General features: G+C 37.5%; 2 protein-coding genes across 2 annotated transcripts; both read right to left on the reverse strand.

Annotated features, from left to right (window-relative positions):
• Positions 1 to 7,130: 7,130 nt before the first annotated feature.
• On the reverse strand, positions 7,131 to 10,387 carry lto1 (LTO1 maturation factor of ABCE1). Its single transcript, XM_051697495.1, has 5 exons — positions 10,277 to 10,387; positions 10,027 to 10,132; positions 7,940 to 8,010; positions 7,727 to 7,844; positions 7,131 to 7,584 (listed from the first exon to the last, which is right to left on the reverse strand). Exons 1-5 carry the CDS (start codon positions 10,333 to 10,335, stop codon positions 7,513 to 7,515), a joined length of 426 nt encoding a protein of 141 aa, XP_051553455.1. The 5' UTR covers positions 10,336 to 10,387; the 3' UTR covers positions 7,131 to 7,512.
• Positions 10,388 to 14,242: 3,855 nt separating this feature from the next.
• LOC127440718 (fibroblast growth factor 19-like) lies at positions 14,243 to 16,671 on the reverse strand. The gene is made up of 3 exons (XM_051697478.1): positions 16,470 to 16,671; positions 16,065 to 16,168; positions 14,243 to 14,569 (listed from the first exon to the last, which is right to left on the reverse strand). Exons 1-3 carry the CDS (start codon positions 16,669 to 16,671, stop codon positions 14,243 to 14,245), a joined length of 633 nt encoding a protein of 210 aa, XP_051553438.1.
• Between the last annotated feature and the right edge of the window lie 5,086 nt (positions 16,672 to 21,757).

Below are 21,757 nucleotides of genomic sequence, written 5' to 3' on the forward strand. Positions count from 1 at the left end.
TTGTAAGTGTCTCACTGTAAGCTTTTCTAAGTAAATGAGGGACGAGTCTAAATATTTTTTTGTGGTAATCAACATTATGCTACAAATGCTGTCAATTGAGCTTAACTTGTATTAAATCTGTAAAATGTCGACTATATCAACAATTTCCTAATAGACTAAAGATTTGAGTCACACCTAAAATGAGCAGTCTTAAGTAGATACACAGTCTCATGATGACAGGGGTTCTTATTTATAAAACGTCTTGAACTGTCAGAGCTGGTATACCAGTTGCTCACGTTAAAATTTTTGTTCCACTATTTTTTAATTCACTAAATATTCATTAAGCAAGAAATATAGTGGTGCTAAGAAGTACATGTCATTGCTTTAGAAAACAAAATTTCAGCTCTCTTGGTCCATTTAATGCAACTGTATGGTGGCCAGAACTTTGAAGCTCCAAAAAGCAAATAAAGTCAGCATAAAAGTAAAAATTAAAGTAAAAAAGTACTTAAATATTGATCTGTTTCTCTTCCACACTTATCATATTGCTTCAGAGGACATGGATTAAACCACTGGAGTCAAATGGATTACTTTTATGCTGCCTTTATGTGCTTTTTGCAGTTTCACAATTCTGGCCGCCTTTCACTTGCATTGAATGGACCTACAGAGCTGAGATATTCTTCTAAAAATCTTCACTTGTGTTCAGCAGAAGAAAGAAAGTTTTGGGTGAACTATTCCATTAAGAGCCCTAATAATTTTTGGTGCCACTTTAGCACATTGCAGAGGATTGGCCTATATCTGATGTGCACATCTAAAACTGAAAACATCACATTCAAATGGAAATAAAAAAAAATTGAACTCTTTAAGAAGAAGTGAATGCTGAACATTGCTGAGGTGAGAAAGAATTGCTCTGTTAAGCAAATAAATGCTGTGAACTCTCATGTATCAATAGGGTGATACTTTTCTTTTATTGTCGACGTATTATCTGTCTTCCCCAGCAGACAGTCTTTGATGTTCTGTCTAGAACTACACTACAGACATGCCACCAGGCATCAGCGAGGAGACTGCAATGTAGAAAGAACTCTGACTATTTCATGCACCTTCGCTACTGACTGAGGTTTGAGATAATACTGTGTCTTTGGCTTTTGGCATCTTTGTGTCTGCGGTTTCAGAGGAAGGAGCAACATTGCTCGCCTTATACACACTGTACCAAAGGCTGGTTGGGATGTGCTACCTTTCCAAGATCTCCATCCAAAACTTGAACTCTGTGCACATACAAAAGCTGCATAACCTGGGATATCTGGATCAAAAACATGGTGGGTAAGTAAAATGATTTCTATGGTCTTGTGTCTGGCCTGGAAACCGTAAGGCTGTAGGTTCAAATCCTACTAGGGATGATCCACAAACTATCATCATTGTTCCTTTAAACAGACTCTAACTTCAGGTTGTTCAATGGTACTGTCACTGAAATAAAAATACTGGAAGTTGCGTTGGATGACAACGTGGTATGCAGACTATTCAAGTTCGCAGAGTAACCACAGGTGTAGTTCAGCACTTTAACTGTGAACATGTTCAACTACCCTTTGACAATCAAATTGCCCAAGTATTTTTTTGTCTTAAAGGGACAGTTCACCCAAAAATGAAAATTCTCTCATCATTTACTCACCCTCATGCCATCCCAGATGTGTATGACTTTCTTTCTTCTGCAGAATACAAAGATTTTTAGAAGAATATCTCAGCTCTGTAGGTCCATACAGTGAAAGTAAATAGTGATCAAACTTGGTAGGTCCAAAAATCACATAAAGGAAACATAGAAGTAATCCATATGACTCCAGTGATTAAATCTATATCTTCAGAAGCAGTATAATAGATGTGAGTGAGAAACATAATATTCTAAAGTCCTATATAAAGTCCTTTTTTACCCTAAATCTCCACTTTCACTTTCAATTTTACATCTGAAAGTCACACGGGGTACCTGTTAAGTTTCACTTTCACATCTGAAAGTGAAAGTTAAAGAGAAGATTTAGAGTACAAATTATTTTAATATCGATCTGTTTCTCACCCACACCTATTATATTGCTTCTGAAGATATGGATTACTTTTATGTTTCCTTTATGTGATTTTTGGAGCTACAAAGGTCTGATCACCATTCACATTTTTCTAAAATCTTAGTTTTTGTTCTGCTAAAGAACAAAAGTCACATCTGGGATGGCATGAGGGTGAGTAAATGATAAGAGAATTTAGATTTTTGGGTGAACTATCCCTTTTGAATGGTTTATATGTTGTTGTTTAAAACTTATCAAACGCCTTTTTGTCAAATGTTTTGCTTGAAATGTTGTTTGTGATATCTTCCTTAAATATAAATGCCTCTTGGTTTGATATTTTGTTATCTAATGCCATGATGTTCACGCATCAAGTGGGGCTTAATTGTCCAAATGCCTTTTGGGGCCACTTTATATTGGATTGTAGCAACAGATGTGTACTGGAGATGTTGGTGTGTGGTGTAGGTGTGATTATCAGCATTACACTATATAGCATTTACAAGTCACATTGAGTGTACCCTATTTATGGCTGATAAAGGCATTTTGTTATTCTTCAGAATACACTGGCTGGTGGTATCGCTATTTATTGTAGGGAAATGATGACAGATTTTTCATTTTTGAGTGAACTGTCCCTTTAATGTTGTCAAATGCTGTAGCTCAGGGAGGCACTTTGGATCACCTAAAATGTTATATTACAGTATACAGTACATGACCAACAGCCAAAACTCATCCAGCCTCCCTCATCGCCACTATGCAGCCTTCCCACCCCATCATCGGAGTAAAGTGGATAGACCTTTCTTGTCTGTGCTGTGAATAGGAATTGCGCATTTATCATCCACATCATGAACGATGCAAGGAAGCGAGCTTGGAGCTTGCGTGTGTGTGTGTGTGTGAGGGAATGAGTGGGGGGTATGAGGCACTGCAGCAAAAAAAGGCAAATACTATGCCACCATTCAACTTGGGGCCTTTTTTTTCAAGTGCCCGTCGATTGCATTTGTCACGTTCTCCTTTCATGTCACCACTCGCCACCTGCTCCGAAAATTCCTGAACATTTTCTGAAAACTTCCAGCGTCCTGCTTCGTTTTCTCGGCCTCCCTCCCTTTCGCTGGCCCCATCCACTCTGCTCCACCACTGAAAGGAAACCAAAGAAACATTGCTCCTCTAATTCTCTTTCACAGACTCGGCCCTCTGTCTTACACCCCTCCCAAGTTCATGTTCTTCTGTTCTGCATTTGGAATTAGTCTCCCTCCCAGACACACAATATCTGAAAAAAAAGATGATGTATTATTTATAGAGCATGCAAATAATAGAGACACCTGACTCTGAAGACACTCGTTGAGTTTGTGTTCTGTTTTCCCTGAGCAAGACTCTTTTGTGTGCATGGAAACAAAATGATAACATTACAGTACAGTATATTAAAAAGAACATAAGGAACTTGCGCTTACATGAGATCTGAAATAATCAGATTATTCTTTGCTTTTGACATCAAAACATAAAACAGTCATGCGCTCATGGTAATCCGCTAAGAATGCCGGTAAAGGTGATTGCATCCAATGCGAAATCTGTGTGTCGATCGGTTCATGCATAAACCGTTTGTGACCTTACCCTGATAAAGGAACATCACACTGAGCACCTTACACACTGAGCGTGTTTACATGCTGGTTCTTGCACTGATTATGCTTAATGAACCGAGTACTTGTGTGGTCATGTAAATGCAATAAACGTCCTTCCTTTATCGGGCTAAGGGCATAAACGGTTTAAGCAAAAGTCGATCGACACATAGATTTTTGCCCATTACCCCAGTTTCGCTCTGCATGTCAACACCTTTACCAGTGTTCTTACTGGCTTATCTAACGTACACAAGTGTTGTGCATATGCCTGTTTATGTTTTGACGAAAAGAGCAAAGAATAACCTGATGATTTCAAGTCTCACGTAAATGCTGTTTTCTTGTGTTGTAAGATTTTTGATAGTTATCAGCATATTGGTGTGCAGGTAAACACACTCACTGAAGCCACACTTAAAAATGGAATATCATTGCTTAGACAACAAAATATCAAACCAAGTGGCATTTATTTTAAAGAAAGATAGCACAAGCACACTTTTCAAGCAAAACATTTCACAAAAAGTGTTCTTTAGGTTTTTCAATAATAAAACAATAGATATACTTTTCAAAGTGAAGACAAAACTTTCTGGTTGTCAAACATACGTTAGTAGAACATGTCCGTAGTTAATGCAAGGAACTAAAGTACACCTGTGGTTACTCTTCTAGGACACTTGAGGGGAACTGACTTCATGCATCCACTAAATTTGAGACTGGTTGGTTAAAAGCAGTTGCAAAAAGAGTTAGCTCTAAGCATTTGTTTATAGATGCCACTATAGGTTTGATATTTTGTTATCTAATGTAATGACATTCATTCATTTGTAAGCAGGGACTAAAAACGGAATACTTTTCATTTCGGTTGGTTCCGAGCATAAACAGTATTTATTTGTTCTGGTTCAGCCTCCTTTCCAATTGATAACTGATTAGAACGAAAATTAAAGAATGGTTAATAAAGTTTTTTTAAGAGTGCATGATATACCAGTTGCAGTGTTTCCAGATCTCTCAAGAGAAACAAGGCACCAGTTTTGGAAAAACTAGCTCAAAATAAGGGACTTGCCTCACTCAAAATAAGCACAAATAAGCGATTACATGTTTCACCATATGGGGGAATTTTCAGGACAGAAATCATAACAAGCATAGGGTATATAGCCTATAAAAAGTAACGTCTTTTTCATAAAAATAAATGTATTCTTAATATTAAATATATCCTCAATAATATTTCAAATATTAATTTGGCTAACTCAAATCAATTAATAGCCTAAATCTCTCTCTCCTGCATGCACGCACAAACTGCAAGGGGACGTTTGGACTAAAGGTCACCTTTTGCAGGCCAAATTATTTTTATGTTTTTATTATTGGTTTTATACTAGCTGTTTACTTCAGAATCAAAGTACATGCTTATGTTCTACTACAGAGAGAAGACTCATTTTTTTCAGGCAACAGGAAGTGGTGTAATTCCGAAAATTTACTGTGATAAAGCCTTTGGTTTCATGAAAAAATGATGGGAACAAAATTAAGTGGTTACTAACCGGTTACCAGCTTTTAAAAATAAAGTTTTTACTCCGGAACAATTAGAAGGAATTTTTAGGACACCTGAGGGGGACTGACTTCATACATCCACTAAATTTGAGACCAGTTGGTTCAAAGCAGTTGCAAAAATGGCTCAGAAAAGGAGTTGGCTCTGAGAGGATGTGTAGATGCCACTCGGCTTGATATTTTGTCATCTAATGCAACGACATTCATACGTTTGTAGGCAGGGATTGAAACAATGCTTTTCATTTTGGTTCATTCCAAGCAGAAACAGTAGCCTATTTATTCATGTTCTGGTGTTCCACAGCCTCCTTTCTAATTGGTAACTGGTTAGAATGAAATTTAAAAAATGGTTAATAACATTCTTTTTAAAATGACAGTTATTAACCGGTTACCAGCATTCTCTCCGGAACCATAAAAGGGATTTCGTTCCCGTTTTTGGTTATGTTCTGCAACAAATTCAGTTTGTTTTCGATTTTCAGTCCTTGGACCATTTTTGTTGCTTAAGTGCAACAAAGTGTTGCTTAAGTGTCCAAATACTTTTTCGGGTCACTATATATGTGGATATCAATGTTTGGGGCTGCAGAGTGACATACAGAAATCTGTGTTCCTGCAGCCTTTAACAGAAAATCTCAGACAGCACAAAGTGACTGATGTAGCGGCAGGACCTTGCAGCAACTGACTGGAGGTCTTTAGGGAAGAGCATGGTTTTGTCTGTCAGGGCTCTGATGGTGCCGCCAATGGGCCGAGTGTTTACCTGCTGCTGCCCACGGCATAGACCAGCTGCCACGTCCAGAAACACCCTCTAATATCATGCCAACTGCTGTCGGCCTGAATCCTGATCTGCAGCTCAGACTTAAGTGAGAGGGGCACGGAACAAAACCAGAGCGCGTAACACAGCCCCTTGCCCTCTCGCACGGGCCCCACTTTAGCATTGTTGCGGCCACAGCAACTGTCCCCAAACTGGGCCCAGGAGAGGGGAGAAATATGGCCTGTCAGAAGACTTTGTTGACCACCCGTGAAACAGCAGTGAGGAACCCATCAGAGGAATTCTTTGCGATTTAGGGCTGGTTAACTACAACTAACAAAAGGTAACTGGCAATTCTGGACACAGCAGATGTTTGTTTTCACATTACATAATCACTCTAATATTTGGGAAGATTATATTGATTATATTATATAAGGTGCGATCAATACAGCTAGGTGTACCTTACTTCAGAGATTAGTTACAGCTCTAATCAAACACACCTGAGCCAGGTGATCATATGTGATCTGCTCTATCATTCTGAGTCACTTTAACCCAGAAACACATTTTGAGTTTTTTAATTGACATGGATAATATCATCCAACATTATTTTTTTTTTATCTCTGCAACAATTTTGAGTAGAAACAACACAATTATATATAGCTGAAACGTTTCTATATATATATGTGCATGAAGCATTTCGTGGGTCAGAGTGACTCAAAATGATGGAGCAGGTCATATATAGTCTTCACCTGGAATGCACAGGCAGGTGTGTTACAGCAGCATTGGCTCTAAACTGCAGGAAAGCAGAACAGCAAGAAGCTTTGTATTATATGAAGTTCATCCTAATGAATGATTAAAATATCAACAGGACAGGCAATCCTATTGAAATTTAAAACGTTGTGGATTAACAATAGGATAGTAGATATAAATGTGAGAATAATAATACGAAACTAAAAATTATAAAGCATTTTAAGTCATACATTTGTCTGTACTGTCTAGTAAATCTATCATGGATATCATTTCCCTATAAATGGAAAAAGTGTAATGTTTAAGGTGATAATCCTGCAACACTTGCAGCTGACCAGCAGGTGGAGCCACTTCATTTAAAGTATAATTCTCCTATTTCACCACAAGGTGGTGTTCATCATAGCACTCTTGTACAGCTCCATCCAGAAAAAAAATAAAAATAATTCTAAACATCTTGTAAAAAAAAAATCATCAATGGAGATGGTATATTCATAAAAAGAAAGTGACTTTCTTTATTCTTATACTTACAGATTCATTCATTTTACCGAAATTAAACACTGCAATTTCTCCCACGTGTATTGCTTTAAAACTGCCAAACACAGAACTTAAAATACTGGAATGCCAAACAAATCTGACTTTTATATTCAGTGTTTTCTAGAATTCCCTTCCAGAGCAGTTCGAGAATTCTGCCTTAAGGCCTGCCATAGTGATCCCGGTCCACTCTTATACACTCTGCAGAGCACATCAACACCCCAAAACTCATCACCACTGACTGTCAGCAGATTATCATCTCAATGTACTCAATCAATGAAGGCCTCAGAGGTGCTCCTGAGTTTTCTGACATGGCTGTTATAAGGCTCCTGCAGTCTCAGAAGGACATAGCTGTTGATCCACTCAAATATTCTCGGAAGTCTGTTGGCACGTTCAGCAAAGAGCATACCTGTGGTGGGGAGATGTGTTGGGTACATGTTAAGTTCCTGGGTTTAATGACTAGTGGTAAAGATAAAATACAAAACAAATCTATTAAAAACTGTCAGCTTGCAAAGAGATAAGAGATAATGGTAGATGGTTAATGAGATTACCTGTCTAAACTTGGCACGCACCCTTTCCATATCCTCTTGAAGTTTCTCATACTTAGGGTCTTCATAAGGGAACTTTTGGATCGCTCCAACCAAAGATTCCACAGCTTTCAGCCTTTTTCTGGAAGAAAGCTGAAAGTTAGCTGCTGGTGGAATTATTTGCTTAACAGTTATACTGAATATAATGTCTTGTTTGGTATGCACTAATGAACATACCTTGCTTTAATGTCGCTATTGTTTTGAAGAAGACATTTCCATGCAACTGCAAATCCATAATAAAAAGAGACCTGAAAAAACAGCAGGAGAGGCGTAAAAGTACTGTAGATCTTGTCATGCATTTACTATACATAGTTTCAATAGCCTATCAAAACTTGACAAAATCATTTGACTCAAAATTGTTAAATTGCCACCACATTGATAACTGTGGAGAGGTTAGAAAAAAACCCCATCTATTTTACTTATAATGCACTTTTATCATTTTTTATTTTATTTAAAAGAGCTATAGATAGATAGACAGTGCATTCAGAAAGTATTCAGACCCCTTTATTTTTTTTTTTTCACATTTTGTTATGTTGCAGCCTTCTGCTAAAAATGCTTTAAATTATTATTATAATTTTCACATCAACCTTCTCTCCATACCCCAAAATGTCAAAGCAAAAAACAGATTTTTGATAACTTTTAAAAAGCAAATTTAAAAAAAAAAGAAAAAATTCAATATCACATTGACATAAGTATTCAGACCCTTAACTCAGTACTTAGTTGAAGCACCTTTGGCAGCGATTACAGCCTCAAGTCTTTTCCAGTATGATGCGACAAGCTTTTCACACCTGGATTTGGGGATTTTCTGCCATTCTTCTCTACAGATCCTCTCGAGCTCTGTCAGCTTGGATGGGGACCGTCGGTGAACAGCCATTTTCAAGTCTCTCCAGAGATGTTCGATTGGGTTCAAGTCCGGGCTCTGGCTGGGCCAATCAAGGACTTTCACAGAGTTGTCCCTAAGCCACACTTGTGTTGTCTTGGCTGTGTGCTTAGGGTCATTGTCCTGTTGGATGGTGAACCTTCGGCCCAGTTTGAGGTCCTGAGCACTCTGGACCAGGTTTTCATAAAGGACATCTTTGTATTTTGCTGCGTTCAGCTTTCCTTCAACCCTGACCAGTCCCCCAGTCCCTGCCTCTGAAAAACACCCCCACAGCATGATGCTACCACCACCACCATGCTTCACCGTTGGGATGGTATTGCTCAGGTGATGAGCGGTGCCTGGTTTCCTCCAGACATGATGCTTGGAATTGAGGCCAAACAATTCAATCTCCGTTCCATCAGACCAGAGAATCTTGTTTCTCACAGTCTGAAAGTCCTTTAGGTGCTTTTTTGCTAATTCCAAGTGGACTTTCATGTGTCTTGCACTGAGGAGAGGCTTTTGTCTGGCCACTCTGCCATAAAGTCCAGATCGGTGGAGTGTTGCAGTGATGGTTGTCCTTCTGCAAGTTTCTCCCATCTCCACACATGATCTCTGGAGCTCAACCAGAGTGACCATCGGATTTTTGGTCACCTTTCTTACCAAGGCCCTTCCCCCCCGATTGCTCATTTTGGCTAGGCAGCCAGCACTAGGAAGAGTCCTGGTTGTTCCAAACTTCTTCCATTTAAGAATTATGGAAGTCACTGTGCTCTGGGGAACCTTCAATGCAGCCGGAATTTTTTTTTTTTTTTTTTGTAGCCTTCCCCAAATCTGTGCCTCGACACAGTCCTGTCTCTAAGCTCTGCAGGCAGTTCCTTTTATCTCATGACTTGGTTTTTGCTCTGATATGCATTTTCAGCTGTGAGACCTTATATAGACAGGTGTGTGCCTTTTCAAATCATGCCCAATCAATGGAATTTGCCACAGGTGGACTCCAATCAAAGTGAAGAAACATCTCAAATATGACCTAGAGAAATGGCATTTTAGCCTAAGGCTGCAACATAACAAAATATGGGGTCTGAATACTTTCTGAATGCACTGTAGATAGATGCAATTTAATGAACATATACCAACTTGTCTCTAGGAAATATCATATATCGTAACTTTACTCAGCTTTTACACCTGACACCCCAGATGTCATAATGAACTCGCTGTGATAACAAAAGAGCCTGTGTCACCGCTTTTCCAGAAATCTATTGTGAGTGACACATTGTGAGTGCTGCCTAAAATAACGAAACATATTTTAAACCTGTGCATCTGCATCTGTTCTTCTAAAGAAAACGTAGCGAATCTGTTCTTAATCTAAAGGCTGGATCTGTCATTTTAAGGGTTTATGAGTGTTTTTCACCTCAGCACTGAGTTTAGCTCCGTGCAGTCGCCCGTGATTTCTGCCCTCGATGGCTCCCTGCCGAGTTCCCACTTCAAATCCTTCCTGATAACCTTCAACATGAAACCTAAAACAAGCAAAGAATGCATGCGCCTAAAATATGAAAACATGAGTGTATTTACAGTGGTCAACACATTCACACATAACTGGGACTAACTTAAACACTCTGAGATAGCATAACATCTGAGAGTAAGTGTCTGGTTGATTTTACCTGTTATCGGCCATGACAATGGAGTCAAATAAATCATCGCTATTTGACAAAAAAGCCATTTTTACACAACTCTTATCACAACTCCCGGAATCGTCTTCTTCATACAAGTTCATTGTGACAGTCATACGTGAGCGCCACCGTCTGGACCGGATCCTAAAACTAACTAAACCAACTTGCCAAACTAATCTTGAGGTGTCAAAAGTCTTTCTGTGTAAAAATGTAAAGGACTTACGGGACAAAGAAAACTATTTTGAGGTAAGAAAGTAAAATGTCACGTTTGGATTATAACTTTATTTGCGAACTGATTGACAGGTTGAGTTAGCTGGTTTATTTGTTTAATTTGATAGGTTGTGTAGCTAATATCTACACACACTTTTATCTACATGGTAAATACATTGTGTGAGTGACACACACACACACACACACACACTTGTTTTATATCATTGTGGGGACTCTCCATAGACTTCAATGCATTTTATGGATTTTATATCCCCTAACCTACACAGAAAACTTTTTGCATTTTTACATTTTCAAAAACAAACAAACAAACAAACAAACAAACAAACAAAAAAAAAAAAAAACATAATTTAGTATGTTTAATAAGCTGGCTGGGCCCCACAAGGTAGGCGATCTTAGGTTTTAACAACTATCCTTGTGGGGGCATTTGGTCCCCACAATGTAGTATAAACATAGCACACACACACACACACACACACACAGACATACAGACATACGCACGTTGGGTTTTCATGTTTTATGAGGACTCTCCATAGACATAATGGTTTTTATACTGTACAAACTTTATATTCTAACCCTAACCCTACCCCTACCCCTAAACCTAACCCACACAGAAAACTTTCTGAATTTTTACATTTTCAAAAAACATAATTTAGTATGATTTATAAGCTGTTTTCCTCATGGGGACCGACTGATTGACCCCACAACGTCAAAAATCTCAGGTGTTACTCTACTTGTGGGGACATTTGGTCCCCACAACATAGGGAATACCTGGACACACACACACACACATACACACACACTCTCTGCCATGTTTATAGAATTGTTAGACAATGCTGACAATGTTAGACAATGTTGTATTTGTTTGTTTACATTTTATATATATATATATATATATATATATATATATATATATATATATATATATATATATATGAAATGGAGTAGGGTTGGTGATAGGGGATGGCATAACAAGTAAATTTGACTACCATAATACATTTGCTGCATGCACAAAATTTGAACTGAAACCTGTGTTTATAGATGTCGAAATGTGTATTTCAGCTAAGCTGAGATCTAAAGCCCTCTATTGTGTCAGCATTAAAGTTATAGTTCACCCAAAATGAAAATTCTCTCATCCTTTACTCACCCTTAGGACTTCCTTTCTTCTGCTGAACACAAAGATTTCTTTGAAGAATATCTCAACTCTGTTGGGCTACACAATGCAAGTGAATGGTGGCCAGAACTTCGAAGCTCCAAAAAGCACATTAGTAATCCATATGACTCCAGAGGTTAAATCCATGTCTTCAGAAGCGATATGATAGGTGTGGGTGAGAAAAAGAACAATATTTAAGTCCTTTTTTTTTACTTCGGTCAGATGCGAATGCTCAGCATTCGCGTACAGGATGTGTGACGCAAATCTCATCATCAGCAGAGTGCTCGATCTCTGAACGCGTGCAGCCTGATTTTGCTAACCGTGTGTCTTTGATCGTGCAGAATGCGCCTGAAATTATTTGCACGAATTAGTAGATCCACAAGGTGGCAATACTCACATTTGAGCCGTTGCTGTCATGAAGAAATGCTACAAGAAGATGTAATCACCAGTAAATAACAGGAGACGAAGGTAAAAACAACTACAGTAGATATGCATGTCAAGTGCACTTGTGTGAGGTCAGGAGATACCTGCATTTGTATAACTCGAGTCTGAAGGAATATAAAGACATATTTATGGGTCTAAACTCCTAAAGAGAAATTGTCAGGCGTCTCATTAGCAGTTGTAGCTTGCATGCACCAACTGCCTGTGTATGCGTGCACCGTCAAATAGAGTATACTTTGACAGGCTCGCGTTCGACTCTATGCAGACGCTGAGCGTTCGAGTCAAAATCGAAGCATACTTTGGGCTTAAGTCTCCACTTTCACTTCCACATTCTTCTTCTTTTTGTTATTGGTGATTCGCATTGTTCGTGCATATCACCACCCACTGGTCGATGCAGCTAAAAGGTGGAGATTTATAGTAAAAAGGACTTAAAAAATTGACCTGTTTCTCACCCACACCTATGATGTCGCTTCAGAAGACATGGATTTAACCACTGGAGTCATATGGATTACTTTTATGCTGCCTTTATGTGTGTTTTGGAGCTTTGAAGTTCTGGTCACCATTCTCTTTCGTTGTATGGAACTGTAGAGCTGAGATATTCTTCTAAAAATCTTAATATGTGTTCTGTAGAAGAAATCATACACATCTGGGATGGCATGAGGGTGAGTAAATGATGAGAGAATTTTAATTTTTGGGTGAACTATCCTTTTAAGCAGGTTAAAACAATGTAGACTAAATGCCTGGAAATCTATAGGGAAAGCCATTGTCAGAGTCTGGTAACCTCCATTAGTAATTACAAAGTGATCTACTTATATGACTTGGTTACTAAATAAGAACCTGTGCTGTTCTCTTGTAGCGCAGAAGATGGACCCCCACATTTTTTTTACGCAATTACTTTACATTGAGTTAATGGGTGCCGTTTTCTGATGTCGATTTTGGCATCTCTGCCTTTTAGAGTGAATCCATCATTGGTGTGACTTGCCAAGTGTTAGTAATAACCTGTTCTCCCAAAAGCATCGGTAGGCTCCACATATATAAATTATATGATAAAATTGAGATTGAGTGCATACAAATGTCACTTCACAGATATGTTTAATATTGCAGGTTCATTCAACAGGGTTATCTCAAAATGCAATTTAATTGTGCACCAGTAGAGGGAGCCACAACATTGCAAAACACATATTTATAATACATTTGCTTCATGCAAGAACAAAGTAAGGGCATTTATATGATGTAATAACATCAGGGTCAACAGTTATGACAATGAGCAGGTTATAAGGCCCTATTTGAGATATATTTAGTTTTTTCTTTATTATTCATCAGGAATATTCATCAGGATTTGATGTGGCCATATCACTTTTATATTTTTATGTTTATTTTTTTATTGTACTGTCAACAATACTAAGGGGAGAAGTAGTGTCAATTTGTTCATAATATTACAAGTTTTATGTTAAATCATTCCCAGTAATGTAAGGTGAAGAGATGCTGCTGCCTTGATGCTGCTTTTATTTTAGAATAATACCTTCTGTTTTATCAGTGAGGTTGTGCATTTGTTGACTGTGGGGAAAATCATTTGGCCACAGTAAGCGCAAATAGGCTTTTGTGAAATTGTAATCTTCACACTGTCTATGTGTATGTACTACAAAGGGTCAATTGTCCATATATAAACCATTCCAGAATATCCTCGTTTAGTCAGAACAAATAACTATACAATTAATTTATGATGAAATATTAACAAAGAATTGATATAAAAATAGAAAGATATAAAAGATGAGTTCACAGTGCATTAAATTAGGCTAGTGAATAGTAAAGCTTAAAACTATACACAAAGAGCAAGTAAAAACAAAGACATTTATACTAACAAATAAATAAATCCAAGCTGGTGTTGATGCATCATTATGGTTGATCTTGCTAAGCTTTAACATGTGGAGTGATTTTGCCTTTGTTTGCAGTCTATAACGCTGCATTTTTCCAGTAGCTGTGTCTAGTGTGGAATATGCCTTTGTAAGACTTGTAGCTTTGTCTTTATCTCTTTCTGAAAGTCTTCTTCTGCTGTTCATGGAATGACTGATTTTATACATGCTTCAGTTTCTGGGAGAGTTTTCTGGGAATGTCCACAAGTGCCGGTTCTCTGCTCATCTTTTGTTGAAACTGGGACTCTGGATCACAATTTGAGAAATATTTCCAAAATGTTCCATACTGTCTATTTGAAGTCCTAACTGATGGTCCTGCTCCTGGTCAACGGGAGAGTGCTGCTCCCCTGAGTGGTGACTGGTAGGTTCCTGAGAAAATGTGTTCGCCATAGGCAGGAACTGGGAAAGAGCAGTTCCATCTTTATTGTGCAATTTGGTTTTTGCACCGCCCAAATTCACCACGGCTCCATGCTTTTCTGAGGTGTAGATGTTGTAGCCATCTGGCAGAATTCGTTCCACAAAAGAGCAGTCGTCCTTCATGTAGATGTGCTATTGGGGAAACAAAAGGAATTGCAAAAGCATTAAAACACAAACAAACAAATCGGCCAGGTTTACCTGCCCTGCCTGCCTTTTAAGTTCTTTAATAGCTGTTTGCACACCACATGCAGAAGCCAAGGTTGTTATTGCTGTTTCTTTTCAATGAGGTTTTAGCTATGCAAACATACCCTGCCATGGGCAAAGGTTGCTGCTATGACACCAGACAAATCAGCATACTTGGGAAATTTTATGTGAATATTTTTATTTATTTATTTATTTTTTGAAAGCCAGAATGATCAGTAAACTAAATTAAGCAGTCTTGAATTTAGTCATATTCATGATTTGTGCCCATTTATCGTACTTGGCTTCACACATTACAAATAGGCTACCTTCGATTCAGTAAACAATGGTGAATGATATCTATCTAGGATATTTATTTAAACCCATTATTGGTCTTGCCCTAAAATGATGGTCTTGGCTATAACATCAGCTGGGAGGAATGAACCCATGACCAGGACATCATGTCAATAAAGCCAGATGTCCGTGGCGAAATCGGCTTGTCTACACTTCCTCAGTCATAAAGGACATCCCCAGGTGACCTTAGGATAACACGGTTATCTCTGACCAATGTGTGTAGTTCTGTTATGAATGGCGGCAGAGTGCCAGAGTTCCACCTTTTAAGAATATAAAAATAAAACTATTGCAGTAACTGTCAGATTTTACGGTTTTAGAATGTCAAAAACGTGAAATATTTAGTCTTAGTTGATCTCTGTCATTAAGACAGACCTTATTTCTGTTATGTTTATGATAGAAGTTATTTACATCATTCCCTCTACACATTTTTGACAAATAGCATAAAGCCAAGCTTTCAAACTGATGTGACATCATTGTATCACCATAGTAGGCCTAATTAATAGTGTTGGTAAACTTGAAACAGTCCAGAAACTGAAGTGCATTTGTGCAAACCAACAATAACACTTACTATTAAGAAAAATAACTGTTCTGAATAGCACCTGATTAAGGTTATTTGGTTTTTGTAACAATATCAGAATAATTTGCGGTGCTAAATAGCCTTTCCATAAGTTCAATAAAGAACCCTGTTTTGAAAGAGCAGGTGTACAGAAGCTTAAACCTAATACAAAGAAAAATTTCAGGAAAAAAGTAGATTTAAGATCAAATTGATTTAGATCAAATTGAACTTTAAGCTTAGTAGAATACGAAAATATTCATTTGAAAAACAATAGGGCCCGAACTATGCAGTTCCAATATATTTAATATATTTATATTTAATATTAGCATGCAATATAATTAACAGATACAACTATCAACACAACCAAAAGAGAAGTAAACTTGAAAGTAAAATATCGATCTTGGGATTTTACGAATCGATATCGGGAATCGGGATCGTTCAAATTAAGATCGCGATTAATTTGAAAATCGGCATTTTTACCCATCCCCATTATAGCCTACGTTTTATTAAATAAAAACTTTTGACAGTCCGACCTACCGATCCATACAATTTGCCGTTCCTGTCCATGCAGAGAAACCGGGAGCTTGCAACCCCTTTTATGACAACACAGCCTGTATCCACCGGCCATATTTCAACCAAACCTTTAGGAAACAAAATGCCATTATTTACAAAACAATAAAAACAAAATAATGGTTTGAGCTGAAATTAAACTATCTAAAGATTATGCACACAATTGCACGGAAATTTGCGCAAAATACTGGTTTGAAATTAATAGAAAACAGTTAGGCTGCAGGATTTGCAAAGTGCAAAATAATGTAATGATGCATGTGATTGCATGGACATCCTGCACTTATTGACATGTGGAGAGTGTGAATCGTGTAAGAGAGCACGGTAGCTACTATCTGCATGACGGTGTAGTGCATTTGAGATGCAATCACTTACTGTGAGAACTTTGCAAGCGCGTTCTACCTATTTTCCCATCTGTGTTTATTTGCAGATGAAAGCCGTGTCTGGCCGCGTACAGATGTCGGAGCCGGACTGCTTGTCCCCAGTCATTTGTAAAATGTGGACTTGAGTCGGGCAACGGGAGGCTCTCCACGCCGATGCTTCTTCCCCAAACAGTGAGCAAGAGTAAGAGGAGCATCATGAAGTGTTATCTGTAATAATTCGTGCCTGTCTTGTTAAGATATTAAGCCTGCGCACTCTGCCGTTCCATTTATGTTTCTCTGTTTTGGCGTAAAGCTCTGCAACTGGCCTTTAAATTGTCCTCTTATCAGATCAATCGATAAGCCTTTTTCCACCTTTGCCATTTCTGAGAACATCATAACACACCCCGCTGGACATCCAACAGATGATCAACACTGAATAAATTATCAAACCCTATCCTGTTATTAAATTATTATGGTACATCTGAGATGCACTTAAGAAAAAAAAACCTGAGGCAACTGGCAACCTGAGAAAACACAAAATACAGTTTACAAATATATATATATATATATATATATATATATATATATATATATATATATATATATATATATTTTTTTTTTTTTTTTTTTTTTTTTGTTTGTTTTTTTTTTTTTTTTTCTTGAAGCAAAAAAGTTATCCAACACCTATACTATAAAAACTAACTGCCACCTTAAACTTAATAGCTGGTTGTGCCACCTATAGCAGCAACAACTGCAACCAAACACTTCTGATATCTGGGGATCAGTCTTTGCACATCCATACTTTCAAATTGCAGAACTGATTTAGTTCAGCCACATTGGAGGGTTTTCAAGCATGAACTGCCCATTTAAGGTCCTGACACAGCATCTCAATCGGGTTCAAGTCAGGACTTTGACTATAGACCACTCCAAAACTTAAATTTTGCTACTTTTGAGCCATTCAGAGGTGGACTTACTCCTATGCTTTGGATCATTGTCTTGCTGCATAATCCAGTTGCGCTTGAGCTTCAACTCATGGACTGATGACCGGATGTTCTCCTTTAGGATTTTCTGGTTGAGAGCAGAATTCATGTTGATGAATTCAATTATTGCAAGACGCCCTGGCCCTGAAGTAGCAAATCATCCCCACACCATCACACTACCACTACCATGCTTGACCGTAGGTATGATGTTCTTTTTGTGGAATTCTGTGTTTGATTTGTGCCGTATGTAACAGGACCCCGTCTTCCAAACAGTTCCACTTTTGACTCATCAGTCCACAGAACATTCTCCCAAAAGGTTTGAGGATCATCAAGGTGTGTTTTGGCAAAATTCAGCTTAATGTTTTTCTGGGTTAGCATTTGTTTTCGCCTCGCCACTCTTCCATAGTTGGCATTTTTGGCCAGTGTCTTTCTGATAGTGGCGTCATGAACAGAGATCTTTATTGATGTGAGATAGGCCTGCAGTTCCTTAGATGTTGTCTTTGGCTTTTTTGTGACTTCCTGAATGAGTCGTCGCTGTGCTTTTGGAGGAATTTTGGAAGGTCGGCCACTTCTGGCAAGGTTCACTATGCCAAGTTTTCTCCATTTGGAGATAATGGCTCTCACTGTGGTTATTTGAAGTCCCAGAGCCTTTGAAATAGCTTTGTAACCCTTCCCAGACTGATGTATTTCAGTCACCTTTGTCCTCATCATTTCTGGAATTTCTTTCCACCTTGGGATAGTGAGCTACTGGGTAAGACCTTTTGGCCAACTTCATGCTGCTGAAAAAGTTGTATTTAGGTGCTGATTTGATTGAACAGGGCTGGCAATAATCAGACCTTGGTGTGTCTTGTCCAGCTGAATCCCATTATAAATGCAGTTTTATAGATTTGGGGATTTAGTAACTAAGGGGCAAATACTTTTTCACACAGGCCCAGTTGGTATTGATAATTTTTTTGCTCCAATAAGTAACATTATCATTTAAAAACTGTATTGTGTGTTTACTCAGATTGCCTTTGTTTTATGTTAAATTTTGTAAAAGATATACACAAAAACAGAAGAAATCAGGGGGCAAATACTTTTTCACAGCACTGTATATATATATATATATATATATATATATATATATATATATATAGCCTATATAGGCTACAACGTATATAGTTAGACCTATATAGCTAGTTACTCTGTAAAATATTTAACTTTAAGTTAGGACAAGAGCACTAGTTCTTATCAAACTATAGCACATTTCCTCTTGGTTGTTTTCCTTTTTTACATATGAGTACCTACATTGTGTATCCCCTGAGCCAAAAGAAACTGCTTTACATAGAAGTTAAAAAGTAAGTAAAAGTAAATATTCCCATTCATGAAAATATTGTGTCTCTACAGAGGACCTAGATTTCAGAGCAAGACATTCTGTAGGCATATGTTAGTAAATGAGAATCTGAATGGTCCATGCCGATTGGGCAGTTTTACTTTAATTATTTATTTATTTATTTTGTCAAAGTTTTAAAGAAGGTTTTCTGAAATTGAGACAGCCCGTTAACGGAATTCTGCAACACACTCTCACGGCGAAATCGTCAGGATTCATACGACTTTTCTAAATTTGGCTAATTCGTATGATATCGTGCGACTGCACTCGTTTGAACTCTTACGACTTTCACTACAGCCAATGACGTCGCTGGACATCGTTTCCATCTAATACCCGACAATTACTTGCTTCTGTCACACACAACAGCTTCCTATCATGTTTACACACTCTACTGATTGGTTAAGCTTAGATAAAGGGTTTGGGTAAGGGCATAATATTAATAAGTATGTCCTTAACGCCTCGTGTGCGGAACTCACGCTTACTTCCGCATTAGACATCCGTCTTGTGGCAATCGGTAGATGGCGCTCTGCTATAATGTTACTGGAGTGCACACTTATCATTGATGAGCTCGATTAGATTTGATCCACATTCAAGGGATGATATTCTCGGCAACGGTACGTGCACAGAAAAAAATGGCAGACCTAATGATAAAAAGTCTGGTGTCATGATCTAGCATTCAAGTCTGCTGAGCTTTTTATTCATCATCAATACAGAAAACGTACACTATTAATTCATTATTGCATGTAAACCATCCAGAGCTGTCAGAATAGTGCTGTTGAAGAAATTGTCTATCCAAGATTGCGAGACATCTCTTCAAATTTGGGAAAAGTTACAAATATCTAAAAGGATGATTTACAGCAACAATGCATTTAGCTGATTCTCTAATAATCATATGCATGCCACTTTTATGATGTCATATCAATTGAGAGACTACATGAATTGTACTTTTACATGTGCTTTCACCTATTGAAATTACTTGAACATTTGTCACTCCACAGGGCCATTTAAAATGAACCAGTGAAGGCAAAAAGGGGAATAAATGATGAAAAACATAAAAGAAATGGTAAAAAGTTACAGGACCAAAGATATACACTTTAATACATTGATATAAATACAGTATATCAACTTAAAATCTTGATGTTGAAAAAATGCAATGGACACATTAATTGTCAACTACCTTGATGTATTTATTGTGTTTGTACAGTTTGAGTCTCATAGTTTTCCTCAGAATTATCTCATCATTTGAGTGGCCAACATCATTCATTATTACAGTTTTTCAGTGATGTCACATCACTTGTATAGCTTGGCTCAAAAAATGTTCAGAGGAAGTAATGGGAATAAGTCTGAATGCTGACCTATGTTGTCATTTGCTTCTGGAAATTTCTTGTGTCTCTTTGCACCAGACAAAAGCACTATAGTACTAGAACAGAAACAGAAAATCTCTTATCCCTTCACCAGAACCAGCTCATATATTGGTCAGTCTCTTTTCTTTCTTGATCACACTTTCATTCATGAAAGATGCCAGCTTGCATCTATCCCTCTTGTCTGTACAAGACAATCTAGTTATGTGTAATTGTGATTATGTAATGCTAACCTAATAGATCAAAGGTGCTTGTCTGGATGTATTTTGTAATGCTTCCACATTGCCCCTTAATAACCTCTATTCTGAACAAGCAAATTGGGATGTGAAATGGGGGCTTTCTTTTTACTTTTTTCTTTTCTTTTTTTATTGGATGGATTATTATGACCATTTGAGATGGACTGTGAGCACACTATGCATGAAGACTTGTGCACTGGATTAGTTTGAGCTATGTTGGGAGATCCCTTGTAAAGTAAACAAGGATAATCACATATAGTGTTTACTTTTGGGTCGAAGGGGCTTTATGACCCACACAAGAGGAAAATACATATTGCCAGTAGTTGTTAGACCTCTTTCAGTCCACCTGCCCACCTGCCCTTTATTGCAGTGAAACTTCAACTAGGATGTAACATTTCTAAAGGCTAACACATTGTAGTATATGATCATCCTGGTTCAACCATGTCCTATTTTCCCATAATATTACATAGTAAGTGAAACTAAAACATTTGTATTGCATATTTTGAAAATCACATACAGTATTTTGAGAATTGCACAAATAAGGCAAATCGGCTGGATTAAGTGCAGTTGAATTCTGAAGTTCTTCTCGGGGATTTCCACCGTCTGCGTCCTATTATATAGTCCATACCCTGTCAAGCACCAGCGATATAAGCAAAGACAGCACATTCACAAGACGTTGGTAGTGTAAATGGACTGTATGCAATGCATTAAAAGAATAGAAAATGTGAATTAACTGCATCCTTTATGAATGCCAGGCATATTTCTATGACAGTGACACGCTCCTTTTATACGCATGGAAAGTGTGATTCTCGCAACAGATCGGGTTGGATTCTCATCAGAATTTGGATTTATGCTCAGTTAAATTATAGGGGTATTATTAATATAAATATATAAGTATTATTAATCATTTTCATCTACTGAGACACAAATCATGGCTAGTATTAACAGTGATTTTGATTTTAAAAAATTAAATTCATGTATTCAAACATGAAAAAAAATCAACCAAAAATATTTCTAAATTCAAATTACACTTTAAACAAAATGAAAATATAATCAAAACAACGAAGTGGTACAAAAATCATACCAAATCCAAACATTTTAGTCTTCTTCCACCTGACCATTTTGCAGTGACATAACAATCAGTCACAACAACAGGTGGAAAATTACTAGTAGGCTACAAATTTAATCATAAATACGATTGTAAATATACAATAATAATAATACATATAAACATAATAATAAAAAAATAAATAAGCCATGACCTCCTAGAAAGTTTAATATAAATTTCAAGCGATTACCCCTAAAAATGGCAATTGTCAGGGACATTGTTATATGTTCTGTACTTTCAGAATTTG

This window comes from Myxocyprinus asiaticus, chromosome 1 (assembly GCF_019703515.2).
Source record: "Myxocyprinus asiaticus isolate MX2 ecotype Aquarium Trade chromosome 1, UBuf_Myxa_2, whole genome shotgun sequence".
Taxonomy (NCBI): domain Eukaryota; kingdom Metazoa; phylum Chordata; class Actinopteri; order Cypriniformes; family Catostomidae; genus Myxocyprinus; species Myxocyprinus asiaticus.

Bases quoted from the DNA above. Each gene is read 5' to 3' on its own strand.
- lto1 (XM_051697495.1), bottom strand. From the start codon at position 10,335: ATGGCTTTTTTGTCAAATAGCGATGATTTATTTGACTCCATTGTCATG. The intron at 10,133-10,276 runs GTAAAATCAACC...TGCTTGTTTTAG, and splicing joins ATTGTCATGGCCGATAACAG to GTTTCATGTTGAAGGTTATC. The intron at 8,011-10,026 runs GTGAAAAACACT...CTGTTTTTTCAG, and splicing joins GAGCTAAACTCAGTGCTGAG to GTCTCTTTTTATTATGGATT.
- LOC127440718 (XM_051697478.1), bottom strand. From the start codon at position 16,671: ATGCTCCTCTTACTCTTGCTCACTGTTTGGGGAAGAAGCATCGGCGTG. The intron at 16,169-16,469 runs GTAAGTGATTGC...TGTTTCCTAAAG, and splicing joins GCGCTTGCAAAGTTCTCACA to GTTTGGTTGAAATATGGCCG. The intron at 14,570-16,064 runs GTAGGTCGGACT...TTTCCCCAATAG, and splicing joins ACGGCAAATTGTATGGATCG to CACATCTACATGAAGGACGA.